Source organism: Hypanus sabinus, chromosome 4 (assembly GCF_030144855.1).
Source record: "Hypanus sabinus isolate sHypSab1 chromosome 4, sHypSab1.hap1, whole genome shotgun sequence".
Lineage (NCBI taxonomy): Eukaryota > Metazoa > Chordata > Chondrichthyes > Myliobatiformes > Dasyatidae > Hypanus > Hypanus sabinus.
The window spans coordinates 47,663,065-47,685,337 of NC_082709.1; the positions used below are offsets into that span (position 1 = coordinate 47,663,065).

Below are 22,273 nucleotides of genomic sequence, written 5' to 3' on the forward strand. Positions count from 1 at the left end.
TTTATATCAAAGCAACTTGCACAAAATGCTGGAGGAACTCAGCGGGTCAGGCAGTATCTATGAAAATGAACAAACAGTGGCTGCTATCCTGAAACTGTCACTTGCTACCTCTCCAAAATTATTCAATTATTAATCATATATATCATTCTTTCAGCAAAATTAAAATAAAATGCTGGAAATACTCAGCCAGTGAAGCAAACTTAGCAGAGAAAGAAATAAAATTCATGCTTCGGTTCAATGACTTTTCATCAGAACTGGGAAAAGTCTGAGATAAAACAAGCTTTAAGATTATAAAGCTCAAACTTCTTAAAGTTTGTCTCCAACATTTTTGAATTCTAGTAAAAGGTCACTGACTCGAAAAGCAAATCCTTTCCTTCCACAGATAGTGAGTGCCACACCTACTGAATATCATAAGCACATTTTCTGTTTCATTGCAGATTTCCTGCATTTGAAATATTTAGCTTTTAGCTTTTTTAATGAATCCTTGATTAATCTGTGTTTCTCTCACCAACTATGTATTGTGTCCTTCAGAATGCTTTTCAGAAATCTCTCCACCTAATGTAAGCACACTGGTCTGTAACTATTTGATCTATCCCTTTTTACCATTTTCACTGCCTCCTCTTTGAATGCTTACTATTGTTCCAACATCAATTCAATTTCAAGCAGCTATTTACAGCCTGATGTCAGTCTCGGAGTTTGTTGAATTTTAATGCTGCTGGTGATATTCACTTCTTGTTTAATACTTTACTGGCAGTCCTGGTGGTTGGTGGCTTTCACATCAGCCTTGCAAAATGATTCTCTGCTCAATTAATAACTTCACCGCTCTTGTCTACCTTTGTTCTGCCTCTGTCATTACAAGGTTGAACGGCAGTGCAGGCTATGAGGAGAATGCAGAACTATAGACAACTTAAATGAATAAGAAGCTATCCACTGTGTGTATACACATTTTTTTTGACGCGGTGCAACAATGAAAGGTGTCAATTGTTGGATGACCATGTCCACAAATTGCAAATATGCAAGTACAGCAAAGCAGTTAGGAAAATACATCATAGATTGGCTTTTATTACAAGAGGATTTGAATACAAGAATAGAGACTACTTGCTTCAATTTTATAAGGGCCTAGTAGGAGTTGTGGAACATAGACCATATCTTGGCACTATCTACATTTATAAAGGAGAACATATTTGCAATGGGAGTGCAACAAAGAATTATTACTTTGATCTTTGGGACAACAAAACTGTGATATAAAGAGAGATTAAGTAACCTGGGCTCATTCTCTACTGAATTTAGAAGAGGTGATTGCAATGAAATATACAGTACAGAAGCTTCACAGGGTTTGAAAGGATAAATGGAGGGATTATGCCCAATATGTTTTGCTGAGTTTTGTTAAGCAATGAATTTCAATCAGAGCACATTTCATTAAATAATGCCCTTGTAACTCTACCTTGCATAACTGATCAAATATTGAGGCCGTCCCTTGGTACAGCTTTATTTCATAACATTTCTTAGAACGGAGTTCAGAGCAAAGCTACTGAAACTGAGCTAAATTGACACAAACAACCAGCTCAGTCTTCCTGAGGAAAAAGTGAAGAGTGCATAAATAGTAGAAAAAAAATCTTAACCACCAATGATAACTGAAAACTTTATTCGTGAAGTAAGAGCGCAGCGCATATGAAGTCTTTGATGTTATTTTAATGCTGAGGATAAAGCATTGAAAATAAATAGGTCACCGTTCTATATTAGGAGATCTAAGACAGCTCCTCTGGGCCAGCAATGATTTCTAAAGATGGTGCTTTCTGTCCTTAATTTAATCACATACAAATAAATGCATTAAGCTGAATATATGTTTGAAAGCCACAGTAAGGATTGGGATCTCTGTGTTATTCTCTGTTACACATAAGAAATTAAATAATATTTATAATATATAGTGGTTGTATCTCTTTCACATTTACTTCTCAAGATGATGTAGCTGCAGCTCTGAAATATCTTTAGAAACAAATACAAAACAGAATTACATTACTTCTAAAATTACTATATTATTTGTGTTTTTTTTGTGATTTAAAACAGGTGAAACAAAAACGAGCTGGTGCGCAAGTTTAAAAGTATAAATCAACCTCACGTAAAACAGAACCAAAAGAACAGAAAGAGCACTGCACACTTGGGAATGTATTAATACACGTGCAGAAAATTCTGTGCATTACTTTATTATAATTGTTAAGCCATTTGTTTTAAATTGTTTAAGGGTTATGTTTAATAGCACCAAAGCGATGTTATCGTACATTTAGTTTCTGATTGATGCAGACATTGTGAATAGTGAAGATATTAATTCCTGTCATACTAATTGCAGTGGTAGCAGGCTTATCTTGGCTCCAGGGACTCTAGTTTTTGTTACATATTTTATTTGCATGCAATATTGCAGGAACTATTCATTGTGAGGGAGAATTTTTAAAAAAAAATCATTAATCTTAGAGCTGATTACCTGTTCAGCTGGACCTAAAATAGTTATTTCAGTGTCCGAACCAACAATTGTAACACAATGAATATCAATAAAGACATCTGTTTCACTGCTTTCTGAGACACCTCAGCAGGCAAAAATAAACCTATAAAATAACAGCACCTACACTTCAAAACCATTTTGCTGGTCCTGAAGTCCTTTGGCAGATTCTGTAAATGTGAATAGAGCTTTGTATACACACATATTTTCCTCATCTTCTCATGGCTATTAACACCAATAAAGTGCTTCTTTCAAAATAAAAATCAATTGTTTCACATTATTGTTAGTAGATAGGTTTTATAGTTCTGATTAAAACTCAGCACAAAACCACATAGACAATTTTTGCCATTGCCATAATGACAAGCAAAATGATGTAGTATTATCCATTATAGCTGGCAGATCATTAATGGATTGGGCATTAAAAAGAAATACTGGGGACTGACTTCAAAAGGGTCCTTTCATCCATCATTAATCAATATGAAGCAGAAATCAAAGTGAAGTCAAGAGTCTGGTAGTAACTTGTTTTGTGAGGAGAATAAATGTAGGGTTTGAAACAAAATGCCAGTCTATGCATAGACGGTGAAATACAATTATGAACATTTTCAATTTACTGCAACACTGACCTCGAGTCAGGAGAACATACCGAATAACATATTAGCATTAATTACAGATTTTTTTTCACAAAAAGATTACATAGTCATTTTAAAATATTAGTAGTTTATGGATGTAACAAATCATTACAGTGTGAGTGTGGATTAACTGGGCTAACACACAAAAAGCAGCTGGGGAATCCCATTCCCAGCATCTGATCCAATTACTTTGCAGGCTGTAGCTCTGTGTGGTCATCAGGTATAAAATAAAACACGGAGAGTGAACTGTTTCTTTCCCCTCATTTTAATATTTTAATATTAAGCTCAAAGATTAGCTGAGAACTGGTTGATGGAGACTATTGAAGCATGATTAACAATGCACATTCACTGGGTTGTAGGTAGCACAGTACTCAAAACTGCATGCTCTTTTTAAGTAATCTCTCTATGAAGCTAGCACTACCCATGTTGCTCACTGAAAACATCATTCATGATTGTCTCAGATACTGCACATGCCTAGCATTCCATAAGTACAGCCTGCTGAACTCTTAAACATAAACGACATTGTGGCAACAAGGTGTAGTGGTACTTTGTTGAAAAGGGGAGACTTTTGAGGAACGGTTGCACATGTGGGTTATACTTTAAAATATATTTTTGTAGAATTTTTTTATGAAATATGGATTTCATCAACATATTTTGGAATTTATTATTTCATCCTTAATGAAGCAATCCTGAATCAATCATCTTCAGGGTTAAGATTATTTTCCCTGAGGGACACAAGTGAAGTAGATGGATTTCAAACAATTCTGTAGTTTTATTGTTGCCACTGCTAATTCTAGATTTTAGTTTAACTTCAGATTTATTTAATTGCAACTAAATTTCCTGGGTGTTGTGGCAGGATTCAAACACATCTATGGATTAGTAGCCCAGAACTCTGGCTTTCACTTCCAGTAACTTTCTGGTAACATACCCAGAGATTTTAGGTGATGAAGCATTGGTGAAAGCAGCAAGTGGTGGTGGAGGTCTATGAAGAAGTTACCCTGTCAAAGGGAAGGAAGCTCGTGTTCAAAAGGCAACCCCTTCAAGCTGCACCAATAATCTCATCTACTGATCAACTCAACATGCTCTGTTGCTAAATAATAGGCAATTCAGCTCTATTTAGTGATGTAAAGAAGTCTTGCACATTGGTTATCATTGAGTCTTAAATGGGAATTGAGTTCCCAGGACAGTATGAGCAACTGTGGCAAGTTGCTGAGAGCCCCAATCCACCTCTCCACCCACCTCTTCTGAAGAGGTTGTTCTATTTAGCACAACATTTCTTTATTCTCCCTGGCATGCAAAGGTCTCAAGAGTTAGCACCAGCAAACCATACATTATTGCAAACAACTTGCCTCAGTGGAAGGCTTCAATTCTTTATATATTAATAGTGTTCAATCCACTGGTAAACTCCAAAAACATAAAGTTGCATTAGCAGATAGAAAGAATAATCCGAGAAATAATCTTCAAATAGTTCCTAGTTTGATGTTCTGCTCAGGTACATGAGGTCAAGATAGATATTAACAATCTTCCCAGGCTTACAACCACATTTGAGATGACTGAATATCTTCTCATTACTTTCATAGAAAGCACCAATTGATACCACAGACTGAACAGATTACTTATCCTTGTTCTGTTGAGTAAATTCTTAGACCTTAATATACATCTATAACATGTGAATTAATGAATTGGAGTCAAAATCAGGTTTAATATCACCAGCATACTGTATGTCAAGAAAAACGTTGCCTTTGCAGCAGTTGTACAATGCAATACAAAATAATAGAGAATAAAAGCTGCGAATTACAGCAAACGTACAACACACACATACACACAATATGAATAAACTCTTCTCGGGCTTCCAGCTGGGTACAGATATCGATTATAACTGACGTTTCAAATACAAACTCCACCATCTTCGTCAGGAATGATGCCTGGGCGTGTCTGGTCTGGTGGTATTTACACCCCCATCATCCTTTCCTCTGGATTGGTTAGTCCTCATCCAATCAGGTTTCTGCTCTCCCACCTTGTTTACCTTCATCTTCGTGGAAATTCTTTTCCTCTAGTTTTATCTCAATGGCTTCAGGTAGCTCAGTAGTTTGGTGCCATTGAAGTCAATCCTATGGCCATTGTGATTGCAATGTTCTGCTTCTGCCAATTTCTCAAGATGTTGCTCTAACTAAGAACTGGAATTCGACTGTAAACAAGATGGGAGAGCAGAAACCTGATTGGATGAGGACTAACCAATCAGGAGGGATGGACTTTGGGGTTATAAACAGCATCATACCCTGATGAAGAAGGCGGAGATTGTCATCGAAACATCAGTGATAATCAATAGCTGTACCTGGCTGGAAGCCCTGGAAGAGTCATATACGTCTGGAAAACACTAGATCCTTTTAAAAAATATATTAAATAGTTATATAAGTAGTGCAAAGATAAAAATTAAAAGGTAAAATGATGAGCTAGTGTTCAGGGTTTCAATATCCATTCAGAAATCAGATGTCAGAGGGGAAGAACCTGTTCCTGAATGATTGAGTGGATGCCTTCAGACTCCTGTACCTCTTTCCTGATGGTAGCAATAGGAACAGGGCATGTCCTGGAGGATGGGGGCTTCTTAATAAAGGATGCCACCTTTATGAGGCATCACTCTTTGAAAATGTCCTGGGTGCCCATGATAGAACTGACTGAGTTTACAACTTTGCAGCTTATTTTGATCTTCCCCACACACCAGACTGTGATGCAGCCGGTTAGAATGTTCTGCAAGGTACATCTGAAGAAATCTGCGAGTGTCTTTGGTGACATACCAAATCTCCTCAAATTCCAAATGAAATACAGCCACTGTCGTGCCTTCTTTGCAGTTGCATCGATATATTAGCCAAGCAGAGATCCTCGGAGATATTGACATCCCGGAACTTGAAATTGCTCACCCTTTCCAATTCTAATCTTGCTATGAAGACTGGTGTGAGTTCCCTTGACTTACCCTTTCTGAAGTCCACAACCTGTTCTTTGGGTGTTGATGTTAAATTCAATGTTGTTGCTATGACACCATTCAACCAGCTGAGTGGTTTGAGAATGAAAGAAAATTTATGGATCTTGTGGAATAATTATGTCTTCCATACAAAGGAGACTTAGACTTGCTAATAGACATTTATCTTTCTTCTAAATTTTAAGGCACATATAAAATGTATTTACTTGGTAACATTCATATTCATCAAATCTGCAATTGAAGAACATAGACAAATGGGTAAATTATCATTCTGATAAATTAATTAGACCAGTAAAATCTTAGGTCTTGTTCCAAATCAGTGCTAGTGGCAGAATCTGGATGGCCAGGGTGCCATCTTTATGCTTAGTATCGTTTGGTGTGAATGCTAGAATGCTGATCAAACTGCAGCATCTGCTAGGTGAAGGAGCACGTGTACAATTTTGTGGTGAACATGACTGGATTACCTTTTATCATCAGCTGTCAAATGTACGGCCTCTATTCTACATGTTGGATCAGTATTATTAAGCTCAGGATCATATTATCAGCCTTAGTTTGTGCCATTAGGGTGAGTCTACAGCTCAGAACCCGGCTCTTATGCCCATCTACTGTAGTCCAAGCCAACCTAATCTTCCACCTAGACCCATTTACCCACAGCCAAGCTGCTTCCCCCTAAACTCCTCCCATTCTTGTACCTATACAAATTTCTCTTACATGTTACAAATGAACCCACATCTACCACTTCTGCTGGCAGCTCATTCTGCACATTCACCACCTGAGTGAAGACGTTCCCCTCAGATTTCCCCTAAATTATTCACCTTTCACTCCAGTTCTAATCTCATCCAAACTCAGGAGGAAGATTTGGAGAAAAAGAAAGAAAACTGCAAATGATAATTGGAAAGACCTACTCAACTGACAAAATATGTGCTAGGACATTAAAACATATCCTCTCAAACTTTATACATTCCAAGTTATTAAAGGATAGGACCAAATTACTGCTGGAAGTATCTAGCAACCACCAATTTTCAGGACAAAATCTATCATATACTTTTTCTGCTATTAAGCCAATTTATCATACTGGTTAACTTTTAAATAATGTTTCCCATCTGAAAACAATTCCTCATTTGCAGCTTTACCAGTTGGGAAAGTAATGATGTTAGCTTTTTTGCATAAAAGTTATATATAGTCAAATGATGTATGGCACTCTCAATACAAAGCTTATGAAAGATAACTCAACTTAATTTGGAATATTTTAGTTATTTTGACTTAGATGGCTAACCTTCTTAAAAATTTTTACTAAATCCAAAGCAAGATGGGAGTAAAGCACAGGTAACAAGAAAATGATTTGTAGCTACCTTCTTCATTGCAGGACCTGTTCCAGTCTAGGTTGGAAATAACTAGACAAGTCCACTCAGTGGCCACTTTTTCTTAGGTGCACCTGCACACTTTGCTAATACAAGTATCTAATCACCCAATTGGGTGGCAGCAACTCAATGCATAAAAGCTTGCAGACATGGTCAAGAAAGTGACACACACATAATACTGGAGGAACTCAGCAGGCCAGGCAGCATCTATGAAAATGATAAACAGTTGACATTTCGGGCCAACACCCTTCATCAGGACTGGAAAAGAGCGGGAAAGACACCAGAATGATCAAGAGATTCAGTTGTCATTCAGACCAAGCATCAGAATGGGGAAGAAATGTAATCTCAGGGACTTTGACAGTGGAGTGCTTGTTGGTGCCACGTGGGGTGGTTTGAGTATCTCAGAAATTGCTGATCTCCTGGGATTTTCACATGCTACAGAGAGTTTTACAGACAATGGTGCGAAAACAAAAAAAAAACACCCAGTGAGTGTCAGTTCTGTGGGCAAATTGCCTTGTTAATGAGGGAGGTCAGAGGAGAATGGCCACACTCTCCTAGCTCAAGTTGACAAGAAGCCGACAGTAACTCAAATAACCACGCATTATAACAGTGGTGTGCAGAAGAACATCTCTGAAAGCACAACATGTTGAACCTTGATGTGGATGGGCTACACAACACCACGGTAGCATTGTGGTTAGCGCCACACTATTACGACTTGGGACCCTTCTAGAGTTCGGAGTGCATTTCTGGTGCCGTTCTGTAAGGAGTTCCTGTATGCAATGTGCGGATTCCCCAGCTTCCACTCACAGTCGAAAGATGTACTGGGTAGGTTGATTGGTCATTGTAAATGGTCTCATAACTAGGTTAGGGTTAATTAAGTTTGTCAGGGGTTGCGGGGGTAGTGTGGCTCAGAGGGCTGGAAGGGCCTACTTTGTGCTGTATTGCTAAATGAGTAAATAGATAGATAAATAAATAAATAAGCAGACACTCAGCGGCCACTTTATTAGGTACAGGTGGTGCTTTATTTGGTACTAGCATTAGGTACTGCCTGCATCTAATAAAGTGGTCACTGAGTGCATTTTCAGCTGATCAAAAATCACAAGCAATAACTAAGGACTGACATAAATTAAAGATTATACTTCATGTTGAACAACCTTAAATGAAATGACATTCTTCAAAAGACAACTTCACCCTGACATTAATGTGCTAGAAAATTCATATGAGCAAGGATACTATATCTGGATCTATTTAAACAATTTCTCCATGAAGAGAAGCCTCAGCCTTCTATTTTTCTAAAGAAACCCTAGTATTCACCTGAAATATCCTTTATTGTATTCATAACCACTATGCTCAAATGAATTAGAAGACATAATGCAAAATTATGCAATTAAACAAGCAAACATATAAAGCAATATACTTAAACTGAGTTAGCTTTGTTCAAATTTCCCACATTTTGAGATGAACAAGGTAGATAATGCAGCAGAAATATTCAAATGTATAATCTTTGTCCATACGGTACCACCGGAAATGAAACAATCTGAACACTGGTCAGTGCCACATTTCAATAATGTGTCCCCCTTTGACATAATTGCTAAAACTTGTTCTGTGTCAGTGCTAAAAATTTATATAACCACTGGAAATCAAATGTACCTCTGATACCCAGTGTTGGGAGGTAACGTAGGATCACTTCATCTAATAAAATGATCCTCTCTCAGCTGGTAAAGGATGAGAGTGGATCAGATTACTTGAAAGCCCCAGCAAAAAGGTTCTAATTGTTTAAATTCCCTAATCTTAAGCATGCGACTTAGTTCACCCTGCTGGACTAGAAGCTCCATGATACTGACTATCATAACTTGGTTCATCTGATGTACTTTTTGCTTTTCAGTCTGGACACTGCACAGTATAAACTCTCAATACCTTTCATGAGATATAATGGAAACCAATCTATTATGGCCACTGTGCAATTATATTTGTTAAATATAAATATCAATCCTACCTGCTATTTTTGCTTCCATATTAGTTTCTTCCAGCTTGTATTACATGATCATGCCTCTGATGAGTTAAGTAAAATTAAGTCGTTTGGTACATACAGTTCCTATAAAAAGCATTCGCCCTTCTTGAAAATTTTCAAGTTTGATTGTTTTACAACATTGAATCACAGTGGATTTAATTTGGCTTTTTTGACACTGATCAACAGAAAAAGACTTTTCCATGTCAAAGTGAAAGCAGATCTCTACAAAGTGATCTAAATTAACTACAGACATAAAGCACAAAATAGTTGATTGCACAAGTATTCACCCCCTTCTAATCAGTATTTAGTAGATGCATCTTTGGCAGCAATTACAGCCTTGAGTCTGTGTGGATAGGTCTCTATCAGCTTTGAACATCCAGATACTACAATTTTTCTCCACTCTTCTTTACAAAACTGCTCGAGCTCTGTCAGATTACATGGGGAACATTTTCAATTCCAGCCATAATTCTCAATTGGATTGAGGACTGGACTCTGACTTGGCCACTTCAGGACATTAACTTGGTTGTTTTTAATCCATTCCTGTGTAGCTTTGGCTTTATGCTTGGGATCATTGTCGTGCTGGAAAACAGATCTTCTCCCAAGTAGTAGCTCTCTTTCAGACTGCACTACGATTTGCCTGTATTTTGCTGCATTCATTTTACCCTCTACTTTCATCAGCCTTACAAGCCCTGCTGCAGTGAAGCATCCCCACAGCATGATGCAGCCACCACCAGGCTTCACGGTAGGGATGGTGTGTTTCTGAGGATGTGCAGGGTTTGGCTTACACAGCGTTTAGTCTGACGGTCCAAAAAGCTCAACTTTTGTTTTCATCAGATGATCAAACCACCTTTCAGCTGACTTCAGAGTCTCCCACATGCCTTCTGGCAAACTCTAGCTAAGATTTCATGTGAGTTTTTTTTAAACAGTAGCTTTCTCTTTGTCACTCTCCCATAAAGCTGCAACTGGTGAAGCAGTTGTTGTATGTGCAGTCTCTCCCATCTCGGCCACTGAAGCTTGTAACTCCTCCAGAGTTGTCATAGGTCCCTTGGTGGCCTCCCTCACTAGACCCCTTCTTGCATAGACACTCAGTTTTTTAGGATGGCCTGCTCTAGGCAGATTTACAACTGTGCCATATTCTTTCCATTTCTTGATGATTGACTTAACTGTACTCCAAGAGATATTCAGTGACTTGGAAATTTTCTTGTATCCATCTCCTGTCTTGTGCTTTTCAACACTGTTTTCGCAGAGTTGCTTGGAGTGTTCTTTTGTCTTCATGTAGTTTTTGTCAGGATACTGACTCCCCAGCAATTGGACCTTCCAGATATAGGTGTATTTTTACTACAATCAATTGAAACACCTTGACTGCACACAAGTCTCTAAAAACAGATCCCCATTTAACTAATTACGTGACTTTTTAAAAATCAATTAATTGGCTGCAGCAGTGATGAATTGGTGTGTCAAATTAAAGTGGGGAGGGTGAATACTTATGCAATCAATTATTTTGTGTTTTATATTTGTAATTAATTTAGATCACTTTGTAGAGATCTGTTTTCACTTTGACGCAAAAGAAGCTTTTCCTGTTGATCGGTGTCAAAAAAGCCAAATTAAATCCACTGCGATTTAATTTTGTAAAACAACAGAACATGAAAACTTCCAAAGAAGGCGAATACTTATAGGCACTGTATACTAATGACTAAAATGTATTCTGAGTATATTAGTTGGCATTAAAAATGAACATTTTGTGCTGTCAGTAGATATAGCATAAGCATGAAAACTATACATCGCACAACAAGAAGCACAGAGTAATATCAAAACTCGACATCAGAACATAAAAGGACAACAGTACTTTGGCACTTACCACACCTATTGAGAAATAGTTGTTAACAATGTTGTATGGCACCGGATCACCTTTTTCTTCTTTGTTGTTTGGAATCACCTCTATACTCCATCGGTCCAACATCATTTCTACACTGTTTTCTATGTCTTTGAGAACTTTCATTAAGTTACCACCTTCGTATCCTTTTGCATGAATAAAGAAACACATGTTAAAATCTTTGACTCTAAATAGCTTCCAATACATAAAATAATCCCTAACCAGCCCACTTATATTGTGGATCTGATGCTGATATTAAGGACATCCACAGAGGCAAACTAACAGTTTTCATGTGCACAGCTACAAACTTTACATAATATTCATTTCACTGATGTTGGTTCAGTAACTGGAGGGAAGTAAGTGCTTGTTTAGTAACTGAGAGAAAGAAAGATGGGTCCGGTGACAGAATTTTCTTGGGGGTGGCAGAAATTGCTGCAATTGTTTTTAATGTTTTCATATCCATCGGGTCCAAGGCCACTGCTTATATGAAGCCCATCAGTGTGCATCTCTGCACTCCAAGGATGCGGGGGGGGGGGGGGGTCTGAAACTGACAGCTTCATCATACATCCCTGCTGGCACAGGTAGGGCAAAGATGGGAGTAATTTGGAAGCAAGGGGCTATGGTATGTGGAGGTGAATTTGGACCATTTGGGGATGCAAGGAGTCAGAGATGAATCTCTTGGACTGGGAACAATCAGGACAACATTCACGCTAAGTCACTGCGCCAGGCAATCATTATAATGTGATGCTAATATTAGTGAGAGAGCAATCAATAGCCATTGAGAACAAGAAATTTTAAGAACCTCACTTTGAAATCTAACACTAAATGGCTTCAATATATCCAGCTCCAGTTTTCTCAGTGACTGTGGAGTCTTTACTCAGGACCAATATTATTTTTGACAGCCAAGGAGAAATGTTGCAAGATTGCCCCTTGGAAAATTGCATTAGTTTAAATATGGGCAACAAAAATGCTTTATTTACACAATCAAAGCCAAGAGAGGTAGCCTCAACGATAAAACATCTAAGAGGAGCTGCAGTGAGTCAGATTTCATTCTTACCTCCTCCCCATCTCAAACATCGAGCGAGGTCATTTCCGGTTCCCAGTGGTAACACAGCTACAGGTGGGTGTTTTGATAAGTTCATTTTATCTGAAACAAAAAAAAAACAGACATGCATAGTTCAGGTCAAATAGCAGCTGTAAATCAGAGCAGTTGTAATTTAACATAAAAGAAAAAGATAAGACTATAGTTAAGAATCAAACATGGAAGTATTATTTCTGATGTTAGTGATGAGATTTAATGTAATTTAGTATGTAATGAATAGCTAACTTTTATAATATTATTTGTGAATATTGAACATACCAATACAATCTAATATCCAACCTACGGTTCCATCTCCTCCACAGGCCAATATTCGGAAATCAGGTATGTCACGAAAAAAATTTAATCTGTAAACAAAGAACGGATGTAATTTTCAAATTATACTGAATTTTATACCTACTGTGCACTAATTACTTTTATCAACCTATTTAAATAAACACCATTGACACAAAAACTTGTGAACGTTTACATACTAATGAGAGACCACAGAAGCTTGGTCTTTCTCTGAAGTTCAGGAGATTAAGAGGGGACATGACTGAGATATAAAATTATAAGGGGTATAGACAGGGTAGATCAGCCAGCCCCGTGGTATTGTGGCATCCGCACCAGACTTTGAGGCGTGTGGTCCCAGGTTCGAATCCAGCTAGCTCCCTGCATACTTCCCATTCATGCTGGGTTGAGTGTCGAGCTAGCAACTCAGCTTTGTAATAAAACGGACAAATGCTAAAGAATCGGTCAGGTTGCTGCCCGATGCACCACAAGGTGTGGAGAGGAACAACAAGGTAGGGTAGAAATGCATTACCCCCCACCCCCCCCAATCAGAGGTGAATAAAACTAGAAGACATAGATCTTTATAAGAGATAGAAGGTTTCGAGGAGATCTGAGAGGGACCCTTTTCACCAAGATTGATGGAATACATGGCCAGAGATACAGGTGGTAGCACAATCACTGAAAGCATTTAAGAGGCATCTAGATGAATACTTAAATGGCCTTGACAAAGAAAGCTACAGACCAAGTGCTGGAACTTGGAGTTAGTACACATGGGTGGTCACTGGTCAATCTGAGCCAAATGGCCTGTTTCCTTTCTGTATCCTATGACAAATACCTTAAACGAAGCAATCTTCAATTTTGTTGCGACTTAGTCAATTCCATATTGGATTCAAACCAAGTCAACACTATCTGAAGATGTTTTATTGCTTACCTCTTTTAAAGCACATCATCAAGTGTTTATGCTCTCGTTAATGTGCTCTCTTTATATAAATGTAAGTTACTGAAACAAAAGTATCTGACTGAAGAAGCATGATCTTTGCGGTCAGCTTTTATGGAACTCCAGTGCAATTTTTTTATAAAAACAGAATTCGACTTTATTTAATGGTAGAAAGTAACAGTATTTTGAAACACAATTTAAACTAGTCGCTTTTCTCTCTGCAGGTCCCGAGCGATATCTGGTAATTTTTTTGATGTTCAAAGGCTCTTCAGCATATTCTATAGAAAGCTCATGTATTTTACTTTGCTTTTATCTTGTTTCTTGCAAGCTGTGTTATTTAAAACAACCAGCAGAGCTTCAGATAACTACAGCTGAGTATGTATTATATCATGAGCTTTGGTTAAAAGAAATGTTCTTAGATAATTGAAATATTCATACCAGTAATATATCCGAGTTGTTAATACACAGTACTTTCATGTACTATACCTGTAACAGCGTGTTGATAATCACAACATGCATTCTCCACATTTGATGCCTTCACAAAGAACCTTCTGATTTAAAGTTGGAGCTTTAGAAAAATGTCAATGCTAGTTTGAGCATTAACCCTTACACCACTGACCTCACAATGGAGAATAACTCAATACATCAACCACACCATATAGTACGGTTTGAAATTAATCTCCACAATCCAGATTACCTCAAAATTTTCTGATGTATCAAATGTCTTCTGGGCTCTAAATCCATTTGGCATTTTGAAAAGAATATTTATAAATATTTAAATAAATGATGTATCAACTGTACATAACTGTCAACCAGTAAACAAGGTTTGCAGAGGCCTACGTTTCAGTTTTCTTGGGCATTATTGAATTGCAACATGGCTGCCAGACGTAGTGCCATTTGGGCAGAATCTTAAAATATATCATTTCACTGAGCTTGCCTTTTAAATAATCTTTATGCTGCCCTAAAAATGCCAAATAGCTAATTACTCTTTCTTTGGATTTTTCTCTAGTAAAAAATATATAGTTACTTTCTTGGGAAGTGTTTATTTGGTGTAGATGGACAAGTGTAAAGAAAATGAGGGAAGACCCTTGAACAGGAACAGAAGTCACACAATATTTTTAAAGGATTTACAACCTGGAAAGTGATGACCAATGAGAGCAAGGAATGTGCTTTGAGAGTTACATTTCTATTCAGGGTATTGGTTATAATGGGCAAATCACATATGGGGTTAAATATAGATCCACCCCATGTTTCATTGCTTGCTATGAAAGTATTAAGTAATTGAAAATGTTAGAATCATGTTCTAGATACATCAGTATTTCAATGCTTCATGAGAAATATAGAGGCCTGAGGAAGTTAGGCTCAGGAATCATTTGAATTACTGAAAGTCGTGAGTAAACACTGCTAGGTCTGATTATCAAAGATACATATTTAAGGACTTCTAACATACAACTATCAGAAAAAAAGGACAAATCTAATTCAGCTGATTAGAACCCATCAATCTATTCTCAATATCAACGAGATGATGGAAGATGCCATTGACTGTGCTATCAAGTCTTTTTTACTCACTGATTTTGAAACTTGGTCCATCTGGTTATCAGGGTTCTCAATATCAGCCTTCAGCTGACATGCAAGAATCCTTTTACAGAGCATATTGATTTTGATTCTTCCCGATAAAGCCATAATAGCATAAAGCCATAAATGACAGCCAGAATGCCCAAACATTTAGAGTGATCTTTTCAGAAATGCAAGCTACTCTCTGTATCCATCACCTGATGAAGTCTGTAACAGCAAGGGACAGGTTTAGTTGAGTATCCTGACTACTAGCTGCACTACCACCAAAATCACTCGAAGTAATAATTTTTATACATGTTGAACTACTATTTATTTTCGAATAACTATAACTTCCATTGCCCAAACTTAAATAATATATTTGACAAGATGCTTATCTTACTGTTTGAATGAACCTTTAATATAGAACACTAAACCAGAGACCTCTTAAAAAAAAAAGGAACGGATACCTTTGCCTCAAGACCTTTCAACTGCACTCTCCATTTTGAAGAAGGGCAGCTTGCAGAATTTCTCATCACAGTTTGACTACCAATAGGATTTGCCAAGTAAAGAGTCTAATTTCCTTGTTTTGTTATTTTTTTCCTGTGACTTGAAAAGAAACTGGAGATGGAATTCTCTAAAGTTTGTTTGCTGAGGTGAATTACTTTCATATACATGCAATGACAGTTGTGATTTTTCTGTTGTTAATTGCACACAGGCAAACATTACATGGGATCAGGAGCACCTGTGATTCTGAAATTTTCATGATGGTTAGCAAATAAAACATGATTCATAAAGAATACATTACAAACACTTGAATAAACAAAGACTGGATGTGTGTCTTCACTGGTTAACTTCATTAACTTCGTATTTTTTTTTACCTTTATGAGCAAGCTGTTCTGCATCCACCATGATCTTTATTCACTCTCTTTTGGCTCGGATATCACGCACAGAAGTTTTATTACTAAGCTATCGGTGTTAGCAAGTTTGGTGTTTGTTACTTGATGCATGCAATTTATTAGTGCACTGCCACAGAAATGTATGGTAGCCTGGGAAGTTGTGCCAGTGCTTATGGAAAGGACACAACAGTAGTCATGGTGCTTTGAATTCTCCCTCTCTCTTTCTCAAATCCCAGTTGAATAATTACTCAACTCTTTCATCTGCCTTCAACCAGGCTTGACTAATGCCTCCCTTCTATGGAGTATGGGCTTTTAGCCTTGCTGATCAATAATACCCTTGCTGATGTCTCATTAAGTTGGACTGCTGTTAGTTACTGCAATCGATCATCTTCATCTTCAGAAATAACAATAGTTTTAATATTTAAACAGATGTTGGATCCAGGTGCTAGAAAGACCACAGATTAAAACTGTATGCTAAAAACAGCTAATGTATTCTTACCACCAAGGTTTACCGGTTTGCTCTTTACATTAAACAGAAACCATTGACCAGGACATGTTATCAGCTCAATGTTCCAAATATTCAAATTTGTAAATCCAAGAACAAATTGTCCTTTTCCTCAAGTGACAAGGTTCGAGCTTCAAGATTGTTTATTCTCATTCTTCAGTATGAATGTAAAGGAGTATGAAATAATTGTCTCTCTGGATCCCATGCAGCATAAAGAACACAATAAAAACCAAAAGTAAACCTATAAAATACAATGCAGAAGTAACGGTTATATACACAAACTGACTGTATGTACATGAAGTGATGTTGAGTGATGAATGCATAATACTGGTGAGGTTGGTTAATGGGCAAAGGTGTTGATCAGCTTGACAGCTTGGGGTAAGTGACTGTTTTTGAGCCTGGTGGCTCTGGTATGGATACTGTGTAGCCTTTTCACTGATGGGGCTGGGAAAAACAGTCCATACGCAGAGTCAGTGGGATCCTTCATGATATTGCTGGCCTTTCTCAGGCAGCTTTCTATGTATATGTCCTTGATGGTGCTGCTGATGTGTTGGGTAGTTTTAACTACCCATGGTATAGAGCTCCCCTGTTTGCTAAAGTGCAGTTTCCATACCACACAGTGATGCAACATGTCAGAATGCTCTCCACTGTGCACCTGTGAAAGGTTGTGGGTACTGATGTGCATTGATCAGCTATCTCCAGCCTCCTTAGAAAGTAGAGGCATTGGTGAGCTTTCTTGACTGTAGGGGATAAGTTCTGGGACCATGAGAAGTTGCCTCTAGTGAACTTCTGCATTGTATCATCATTTAACTTTCTTGGCCTCTACTTTCTTAGAAGCATCAAGAGGATATGGCACGTCATTTAATACTCTTAACACACAGTACTTGTACAGATGCCTCTGTAAAAACTATCCAAAATGGTTGTATTGTGACCTGGTATGGGAATGGGAATTTCAATGCACAGGGTTATAAGAGTCTGTGGAGAGTAGTGGATGCAGTTTGGCCCATCATACGCACAGCATTCCCTACCATTGAAACCATTTCTAGCAACCACTGTCTCAAATAGGTGGCATCCATTATCAACTATCCCCACCATCTGTGCTACGACCCCTTCTTGCTGCTACCATTGGGTCAGAAATAAAGAAGCTTAAATTCTCACACCACCAGGTTCAGGATCAATTACTTTCCTACAATCATCAGGTGTTGATCCAATTCACACAACACTAATTTTAATCGTTTACTATGACTTTGGGCTTTGTGTTACTTCCAAGATAACACAGTTCTGTTTGAGGCAGAGCTCTCTGTTTCTACTTTGTCGTACTCAGTGGATTGTGTAAGCACCTTTACTTCTGTAACGTTGTATCATACTTCCTTTACTCTCCGCCTTCCCCTCTAGTTGTTTATCCTTCTTAACCACCAGTTAATCTCTTTTGAAGGCTGGACCAACTAACTAATCCAGCTTCCATAGCTCAGAGTTATTGGTTTTCTGTCACTGATGGGAACTGGCTGTTGTTTTATTAAAGCACACAGTGTGTACTTTTACTGTATCATACAATCAGTAAATAAAACTAAAACATTTACTGTAGCCTTTAATCAACTAACAGCTGTTTCCAGGCTAATTGCTTAGAAACCAGATAAAACCCTTTGTGTTGCAGTTCTAAGTGTTCAGTATAGATTTGGTAGGATGATGATTATGACTGAACAGTGAGCTGGGGAGCATTCGCAGGAAGGCCTAAAACTGTTTACTTTGGCGTGGTAGTTTGGAAATTTCAGCCATGCATCAGTGAATGATGAGAGAAGACATATTTTTCTTCAGCTTTCTCTAATTTTTATGGTGCACTGCAGCTGAGTAGCAGCTGTATAAAATACCAGGTGTTATTTCTAAAATATATCTGGCTTCTATATGTATGTATGTATGTATATAGATTCATCTGTAAGAAGGAACAATTTTAAGGATCAGCTTTATTCGCTATATACATTTGTATATATTAGGAATTTGCTGGGAGAAGTAAGTCTTAAAAGAGAAAGAAAGTTAACGTTTAAGGACAAAGGCACATGAGAAGAATTGAAGGCATTGACGAAAGGTCTTTGACTGAAACATTAAATGATTATATTCCTTCAGATGCCGCCTGACCTGCTAAACATTTCATAAGCACAAGAGATTCTGCAGAGGCTGGAAATCTTGAACAACACACACAAAGGTGGAGGAAGTCAGGCAGCATATATAGGGGGGGTTAAATAGTTAACATTTTGGGCTGAGACCCTTTATCATTTACAGCATTTTCTGCATTTAGTTTAAAATTCCAACTATCTGCAGTTTTTTTTCTTTTCTTTTTTTTTGATTTTCTTGTCTTTGTGGACCTCAATTTAAATAAAGGGTTAATTTATCAGAATAATACAGCATCAACTTGAAGACTGAACTTGCATTTTTAAAAGTGTCTTTCATAACATTGATGGCACTTAATGAAATACTGAACTCACTGTTGCAAAATAACGCATATCATCTTGCAAACAGTAATGTTAATGACTATATAATTTATTCAGTGAATGTCAACTGAACAATAGATATTGACCAGGAAAATGGTTCTCACTCCTTGCCATCAGAATGCCATGAAATCTTTAAGCTTGAGCTGAGAAAGCAACCACAGGCCAACAGAAAAGCAGAACCTGAATTTTTCTGCTGCACAGCACAGTTATAAAAAATAACCTTTCAAGCTGGGTTCCTGGAATGGGAATTTAATCCCATTCGAACCCAGAAGGGAAGCTGCTGACACTGAGCTGTATTTCCCATCGGGGTGAAATAGAACTTGTTCAAAAATAGTTAATGAAATTGCTCAAAACATGGTGATGAGTTTCACTGCATACTGTATATATGTATCAGGTAATAAATGGCTTAAGTACACTATCTCTGAGCACCTGATACATTCACAAGTAGTTGATCCTTTTAGAATTCAAAGTTACATCTTGTAGAAAGACTGAAATAATGTACTCATAGCCATGCAATTAATAAAATTATCTCAAACTGATGAGTTTAATTATGCCATTAGTTGTTGCATAACATCTTCTGAAACTCCAAATACATTATTTGCACAGGTTCTCCTTTTCCACCCTGTTCATTGCACAACAAATAACAGATTTATCAAAGGGATTTGTATTTAATAAAACTGGATTGACCCAGCCTAATCATAATGCGATGCTCCAAGAGTCCTCTTATCATACTGCTAGCATGATCATAACAGCTGCTCTACTACTGATGTTGGACTAATAGGCTTTTACATTCCAGTCATTTCTTCATCATTCTTATTTTCCATTTTCTTCCTGTAACAAGTTCCCTTTCATCACTTGCTGATTTTTGAAATGTTCTCAGATCATCCCAAGCTTAGTATTTTTGGATGGGCCACAGACCTTCCTCTTGTTAGCTTAACTTATCACTTTTCAAAGCATATTTATTTCTCAAGGGAACATACATAAATGAGGAACATGAATTATTTATTTATATCTTTGATGCTGCTAGTATCGTCAAATGAGTTTCCTAATCTACTTCAGCCCGAAGTTCAAAGTACATTTATTATCAAAGTATGCATACTTTATAGAACCTTGAAATTCGTCTCCTTACAGGCAGCCACAAAACAAGGAAGCCAAACAGAACCGCTTAATGACACAAGAAGATTGTCGAACATGCAATGCAGAGAAAAGCAAGCAAACAGCATTCAGAACTGAAGTTCACAAAACCAGGCGTTTCTACAATTGATCCTGAAGTCCACTAGTTGCAGGCAGCTGTCTCAATCCAAAACAGAGACAAGCAAACCCCACCACAAAGTCAGGTTCTACTTGCAGGCCACAGCCTCCAACCCTTACATCCTGATCACTTCAAGCTGGCCCAGTGCTTAAATCATCCAACCTCTGGGCTGTTCCTCACTCTCTAACTTCACAACTCTAACTTTATCAAGTTAGAGAGCGTTCCTTGCTCTTTAACTCGAACTCTATCCTTCCTCAGTTAATTTTACAAGTATTTAACACCTTATTTTCAAATAGAACAATTAGATCCTCCCCATTCCTTTATAGTAGTAAAGAAATGTTCCTAAACGGGACACTGAGCAGCCAATGCGCACTTTGGCACCACAAGTTATGGATGCACATAGTAATTATCATTTTCCTGACTCAACAATACAACAATATTCCCTTTGCTCACCAGACCCAAATGATTACCTGTACCAGGGTATCCTGGTCAACTTGCCACTTTATTCTTAACCACATCAATAACTAGCGCTGCAAATGTGCTGGAAGCAAATGCTGAGGCTCTTTTCCACTAGAGCTGTGGTTCCCTCTTGTCCCTGACCTCTAACGAAAACTTAACCAGTAGAGAAATTCGTGCTTTCTGAATCAGGATGCTCTGGTAACTGTCCCTCTCCGTCAGGCTAATATAAAGTTCCGTGAATTGCAGACACGTATGACAAATGTGGTTATTTCTAACTGCTCTCCTTTCTGCAAACTACCACGTACTCCATGCTGCTGTCTCTAAACCTAATTGAGAGATTATGGAATTAATTCACTTGGATTACTTAAAACACCAAGAAGACCCACCTAACCGTCCAGCACTGTTGTCAAACCCTCAGCTTTCCATTTAATCAATAGTGGTCTGTTAAAGTTGCACTCTGTAACTGAGCTCTCTGTAATTAATAATAATGTAACTGTACAAGAGAAAACAATATCCTTTTGGCACTCATACTCAAACCTTCCAAATCCTTGGTAAACCATAACACAAGAATAAAAGGTTTATTTGAAAGCACCCACATCCACTTTTGTTTGAAATATACTTTTTGAGATCTTATTAATATTACCAGAATAAGACCATCAGAACATTACACATAAAACAATTTCAGCTGCGTTGTTATTTATGTGGTAGTTTTTTAAATATCTTCCAATAAAAACAGTTTCATAAGTCACAATCAAATTAAGCCTGCTGCTACAAGACTTTGTAGCAACATTATATTAACAACGTAGATCATTTGATATACACCGTTAAAATGGTGATTTCCATCAAAGCGGATTGTACTTTTAGAGCAACTTTGGTATGATTTTTTAAGTTACTGTTGAACAATATATTGTTACACAGAGGCTAAATACGAATGATCTGAATAATGACAATGTATTAGGTCAGATCCTCAGGTCAGGGGTTTCCTTGTGGAAGTTTCAGTTCCACTGGTTTCATGGGCTTAATCTGGTGGAAACATATTTTGGTCTTTTACCTGTGCTGTCAACTGTTTCTGCACTGCTGCTCACTGAGTTGAACAGGCCAGTGTGAACTTGCACAAACCTCCCAGCTATCAGGTTGGGAAACCCGTCTGCCTGCCTTTGCCAGTTAAACCACACACAATGAAATGCTCCACCGAAATGAATGGTAGAAATCAGCTGCCAGGAAGGAAGAGGAAGCGGGGCTTATTCGTTAAATTTAATTAGATTAAGTGTAGATTAGATTAACTGTTTTAAAACATATGTGCTGTTTAGCATTTCATTAATAAATTATTTTACATTTTGGTCGTCCTTTCTATACAAGTGTTACTAAATGTTTGTGGATGCTAAAGGCAATGAAATACATTCAATACCAATGACAGCTCTAATAGTCAGAGAGCCTGCTGTATCTGGCTGAGAAAACAAATTGGACTGT

The 22,273-nt window shown here is 37.6% G+C and overlaps 1 protein-coding gene across 6 annotated transcripts in view; it reads right to left on the minus strand.

The window, feature by feature from the left end:
* Nucleotides 1–22,273, minus strand: part of LOC132392730 (diacylglycerol kinase beta) — a 521,872-nt gene that overhangs the window by 197,710 nt on the left and 301,889 nt on the right. For all 6 annotated transcript variants that reach the window (XM_059967021.1, XM_059967020.1, XM_059967019.1 and 3 more), the window contains 3 exons: nucleotides 12,706–12,791; nucleotides 12,403–12,492; nucleotides 11,331–11,491 (listed from right to left, as the gene is read on the minus strand). In XM_059967021.1, coding sequence (XP_059823004.1) covers nucleotides 11,331–11,491; nucleotides 12,403–12,492; nucleotides 12,706–12,791 — 337 coding nt within the window. The remainder of the gene's footprint in view (nucleotides 1–11,330; nucleotides 11,492–12,402; nucleotides 12,493–12,705; nucleotides 12,792–22,273) is intronic.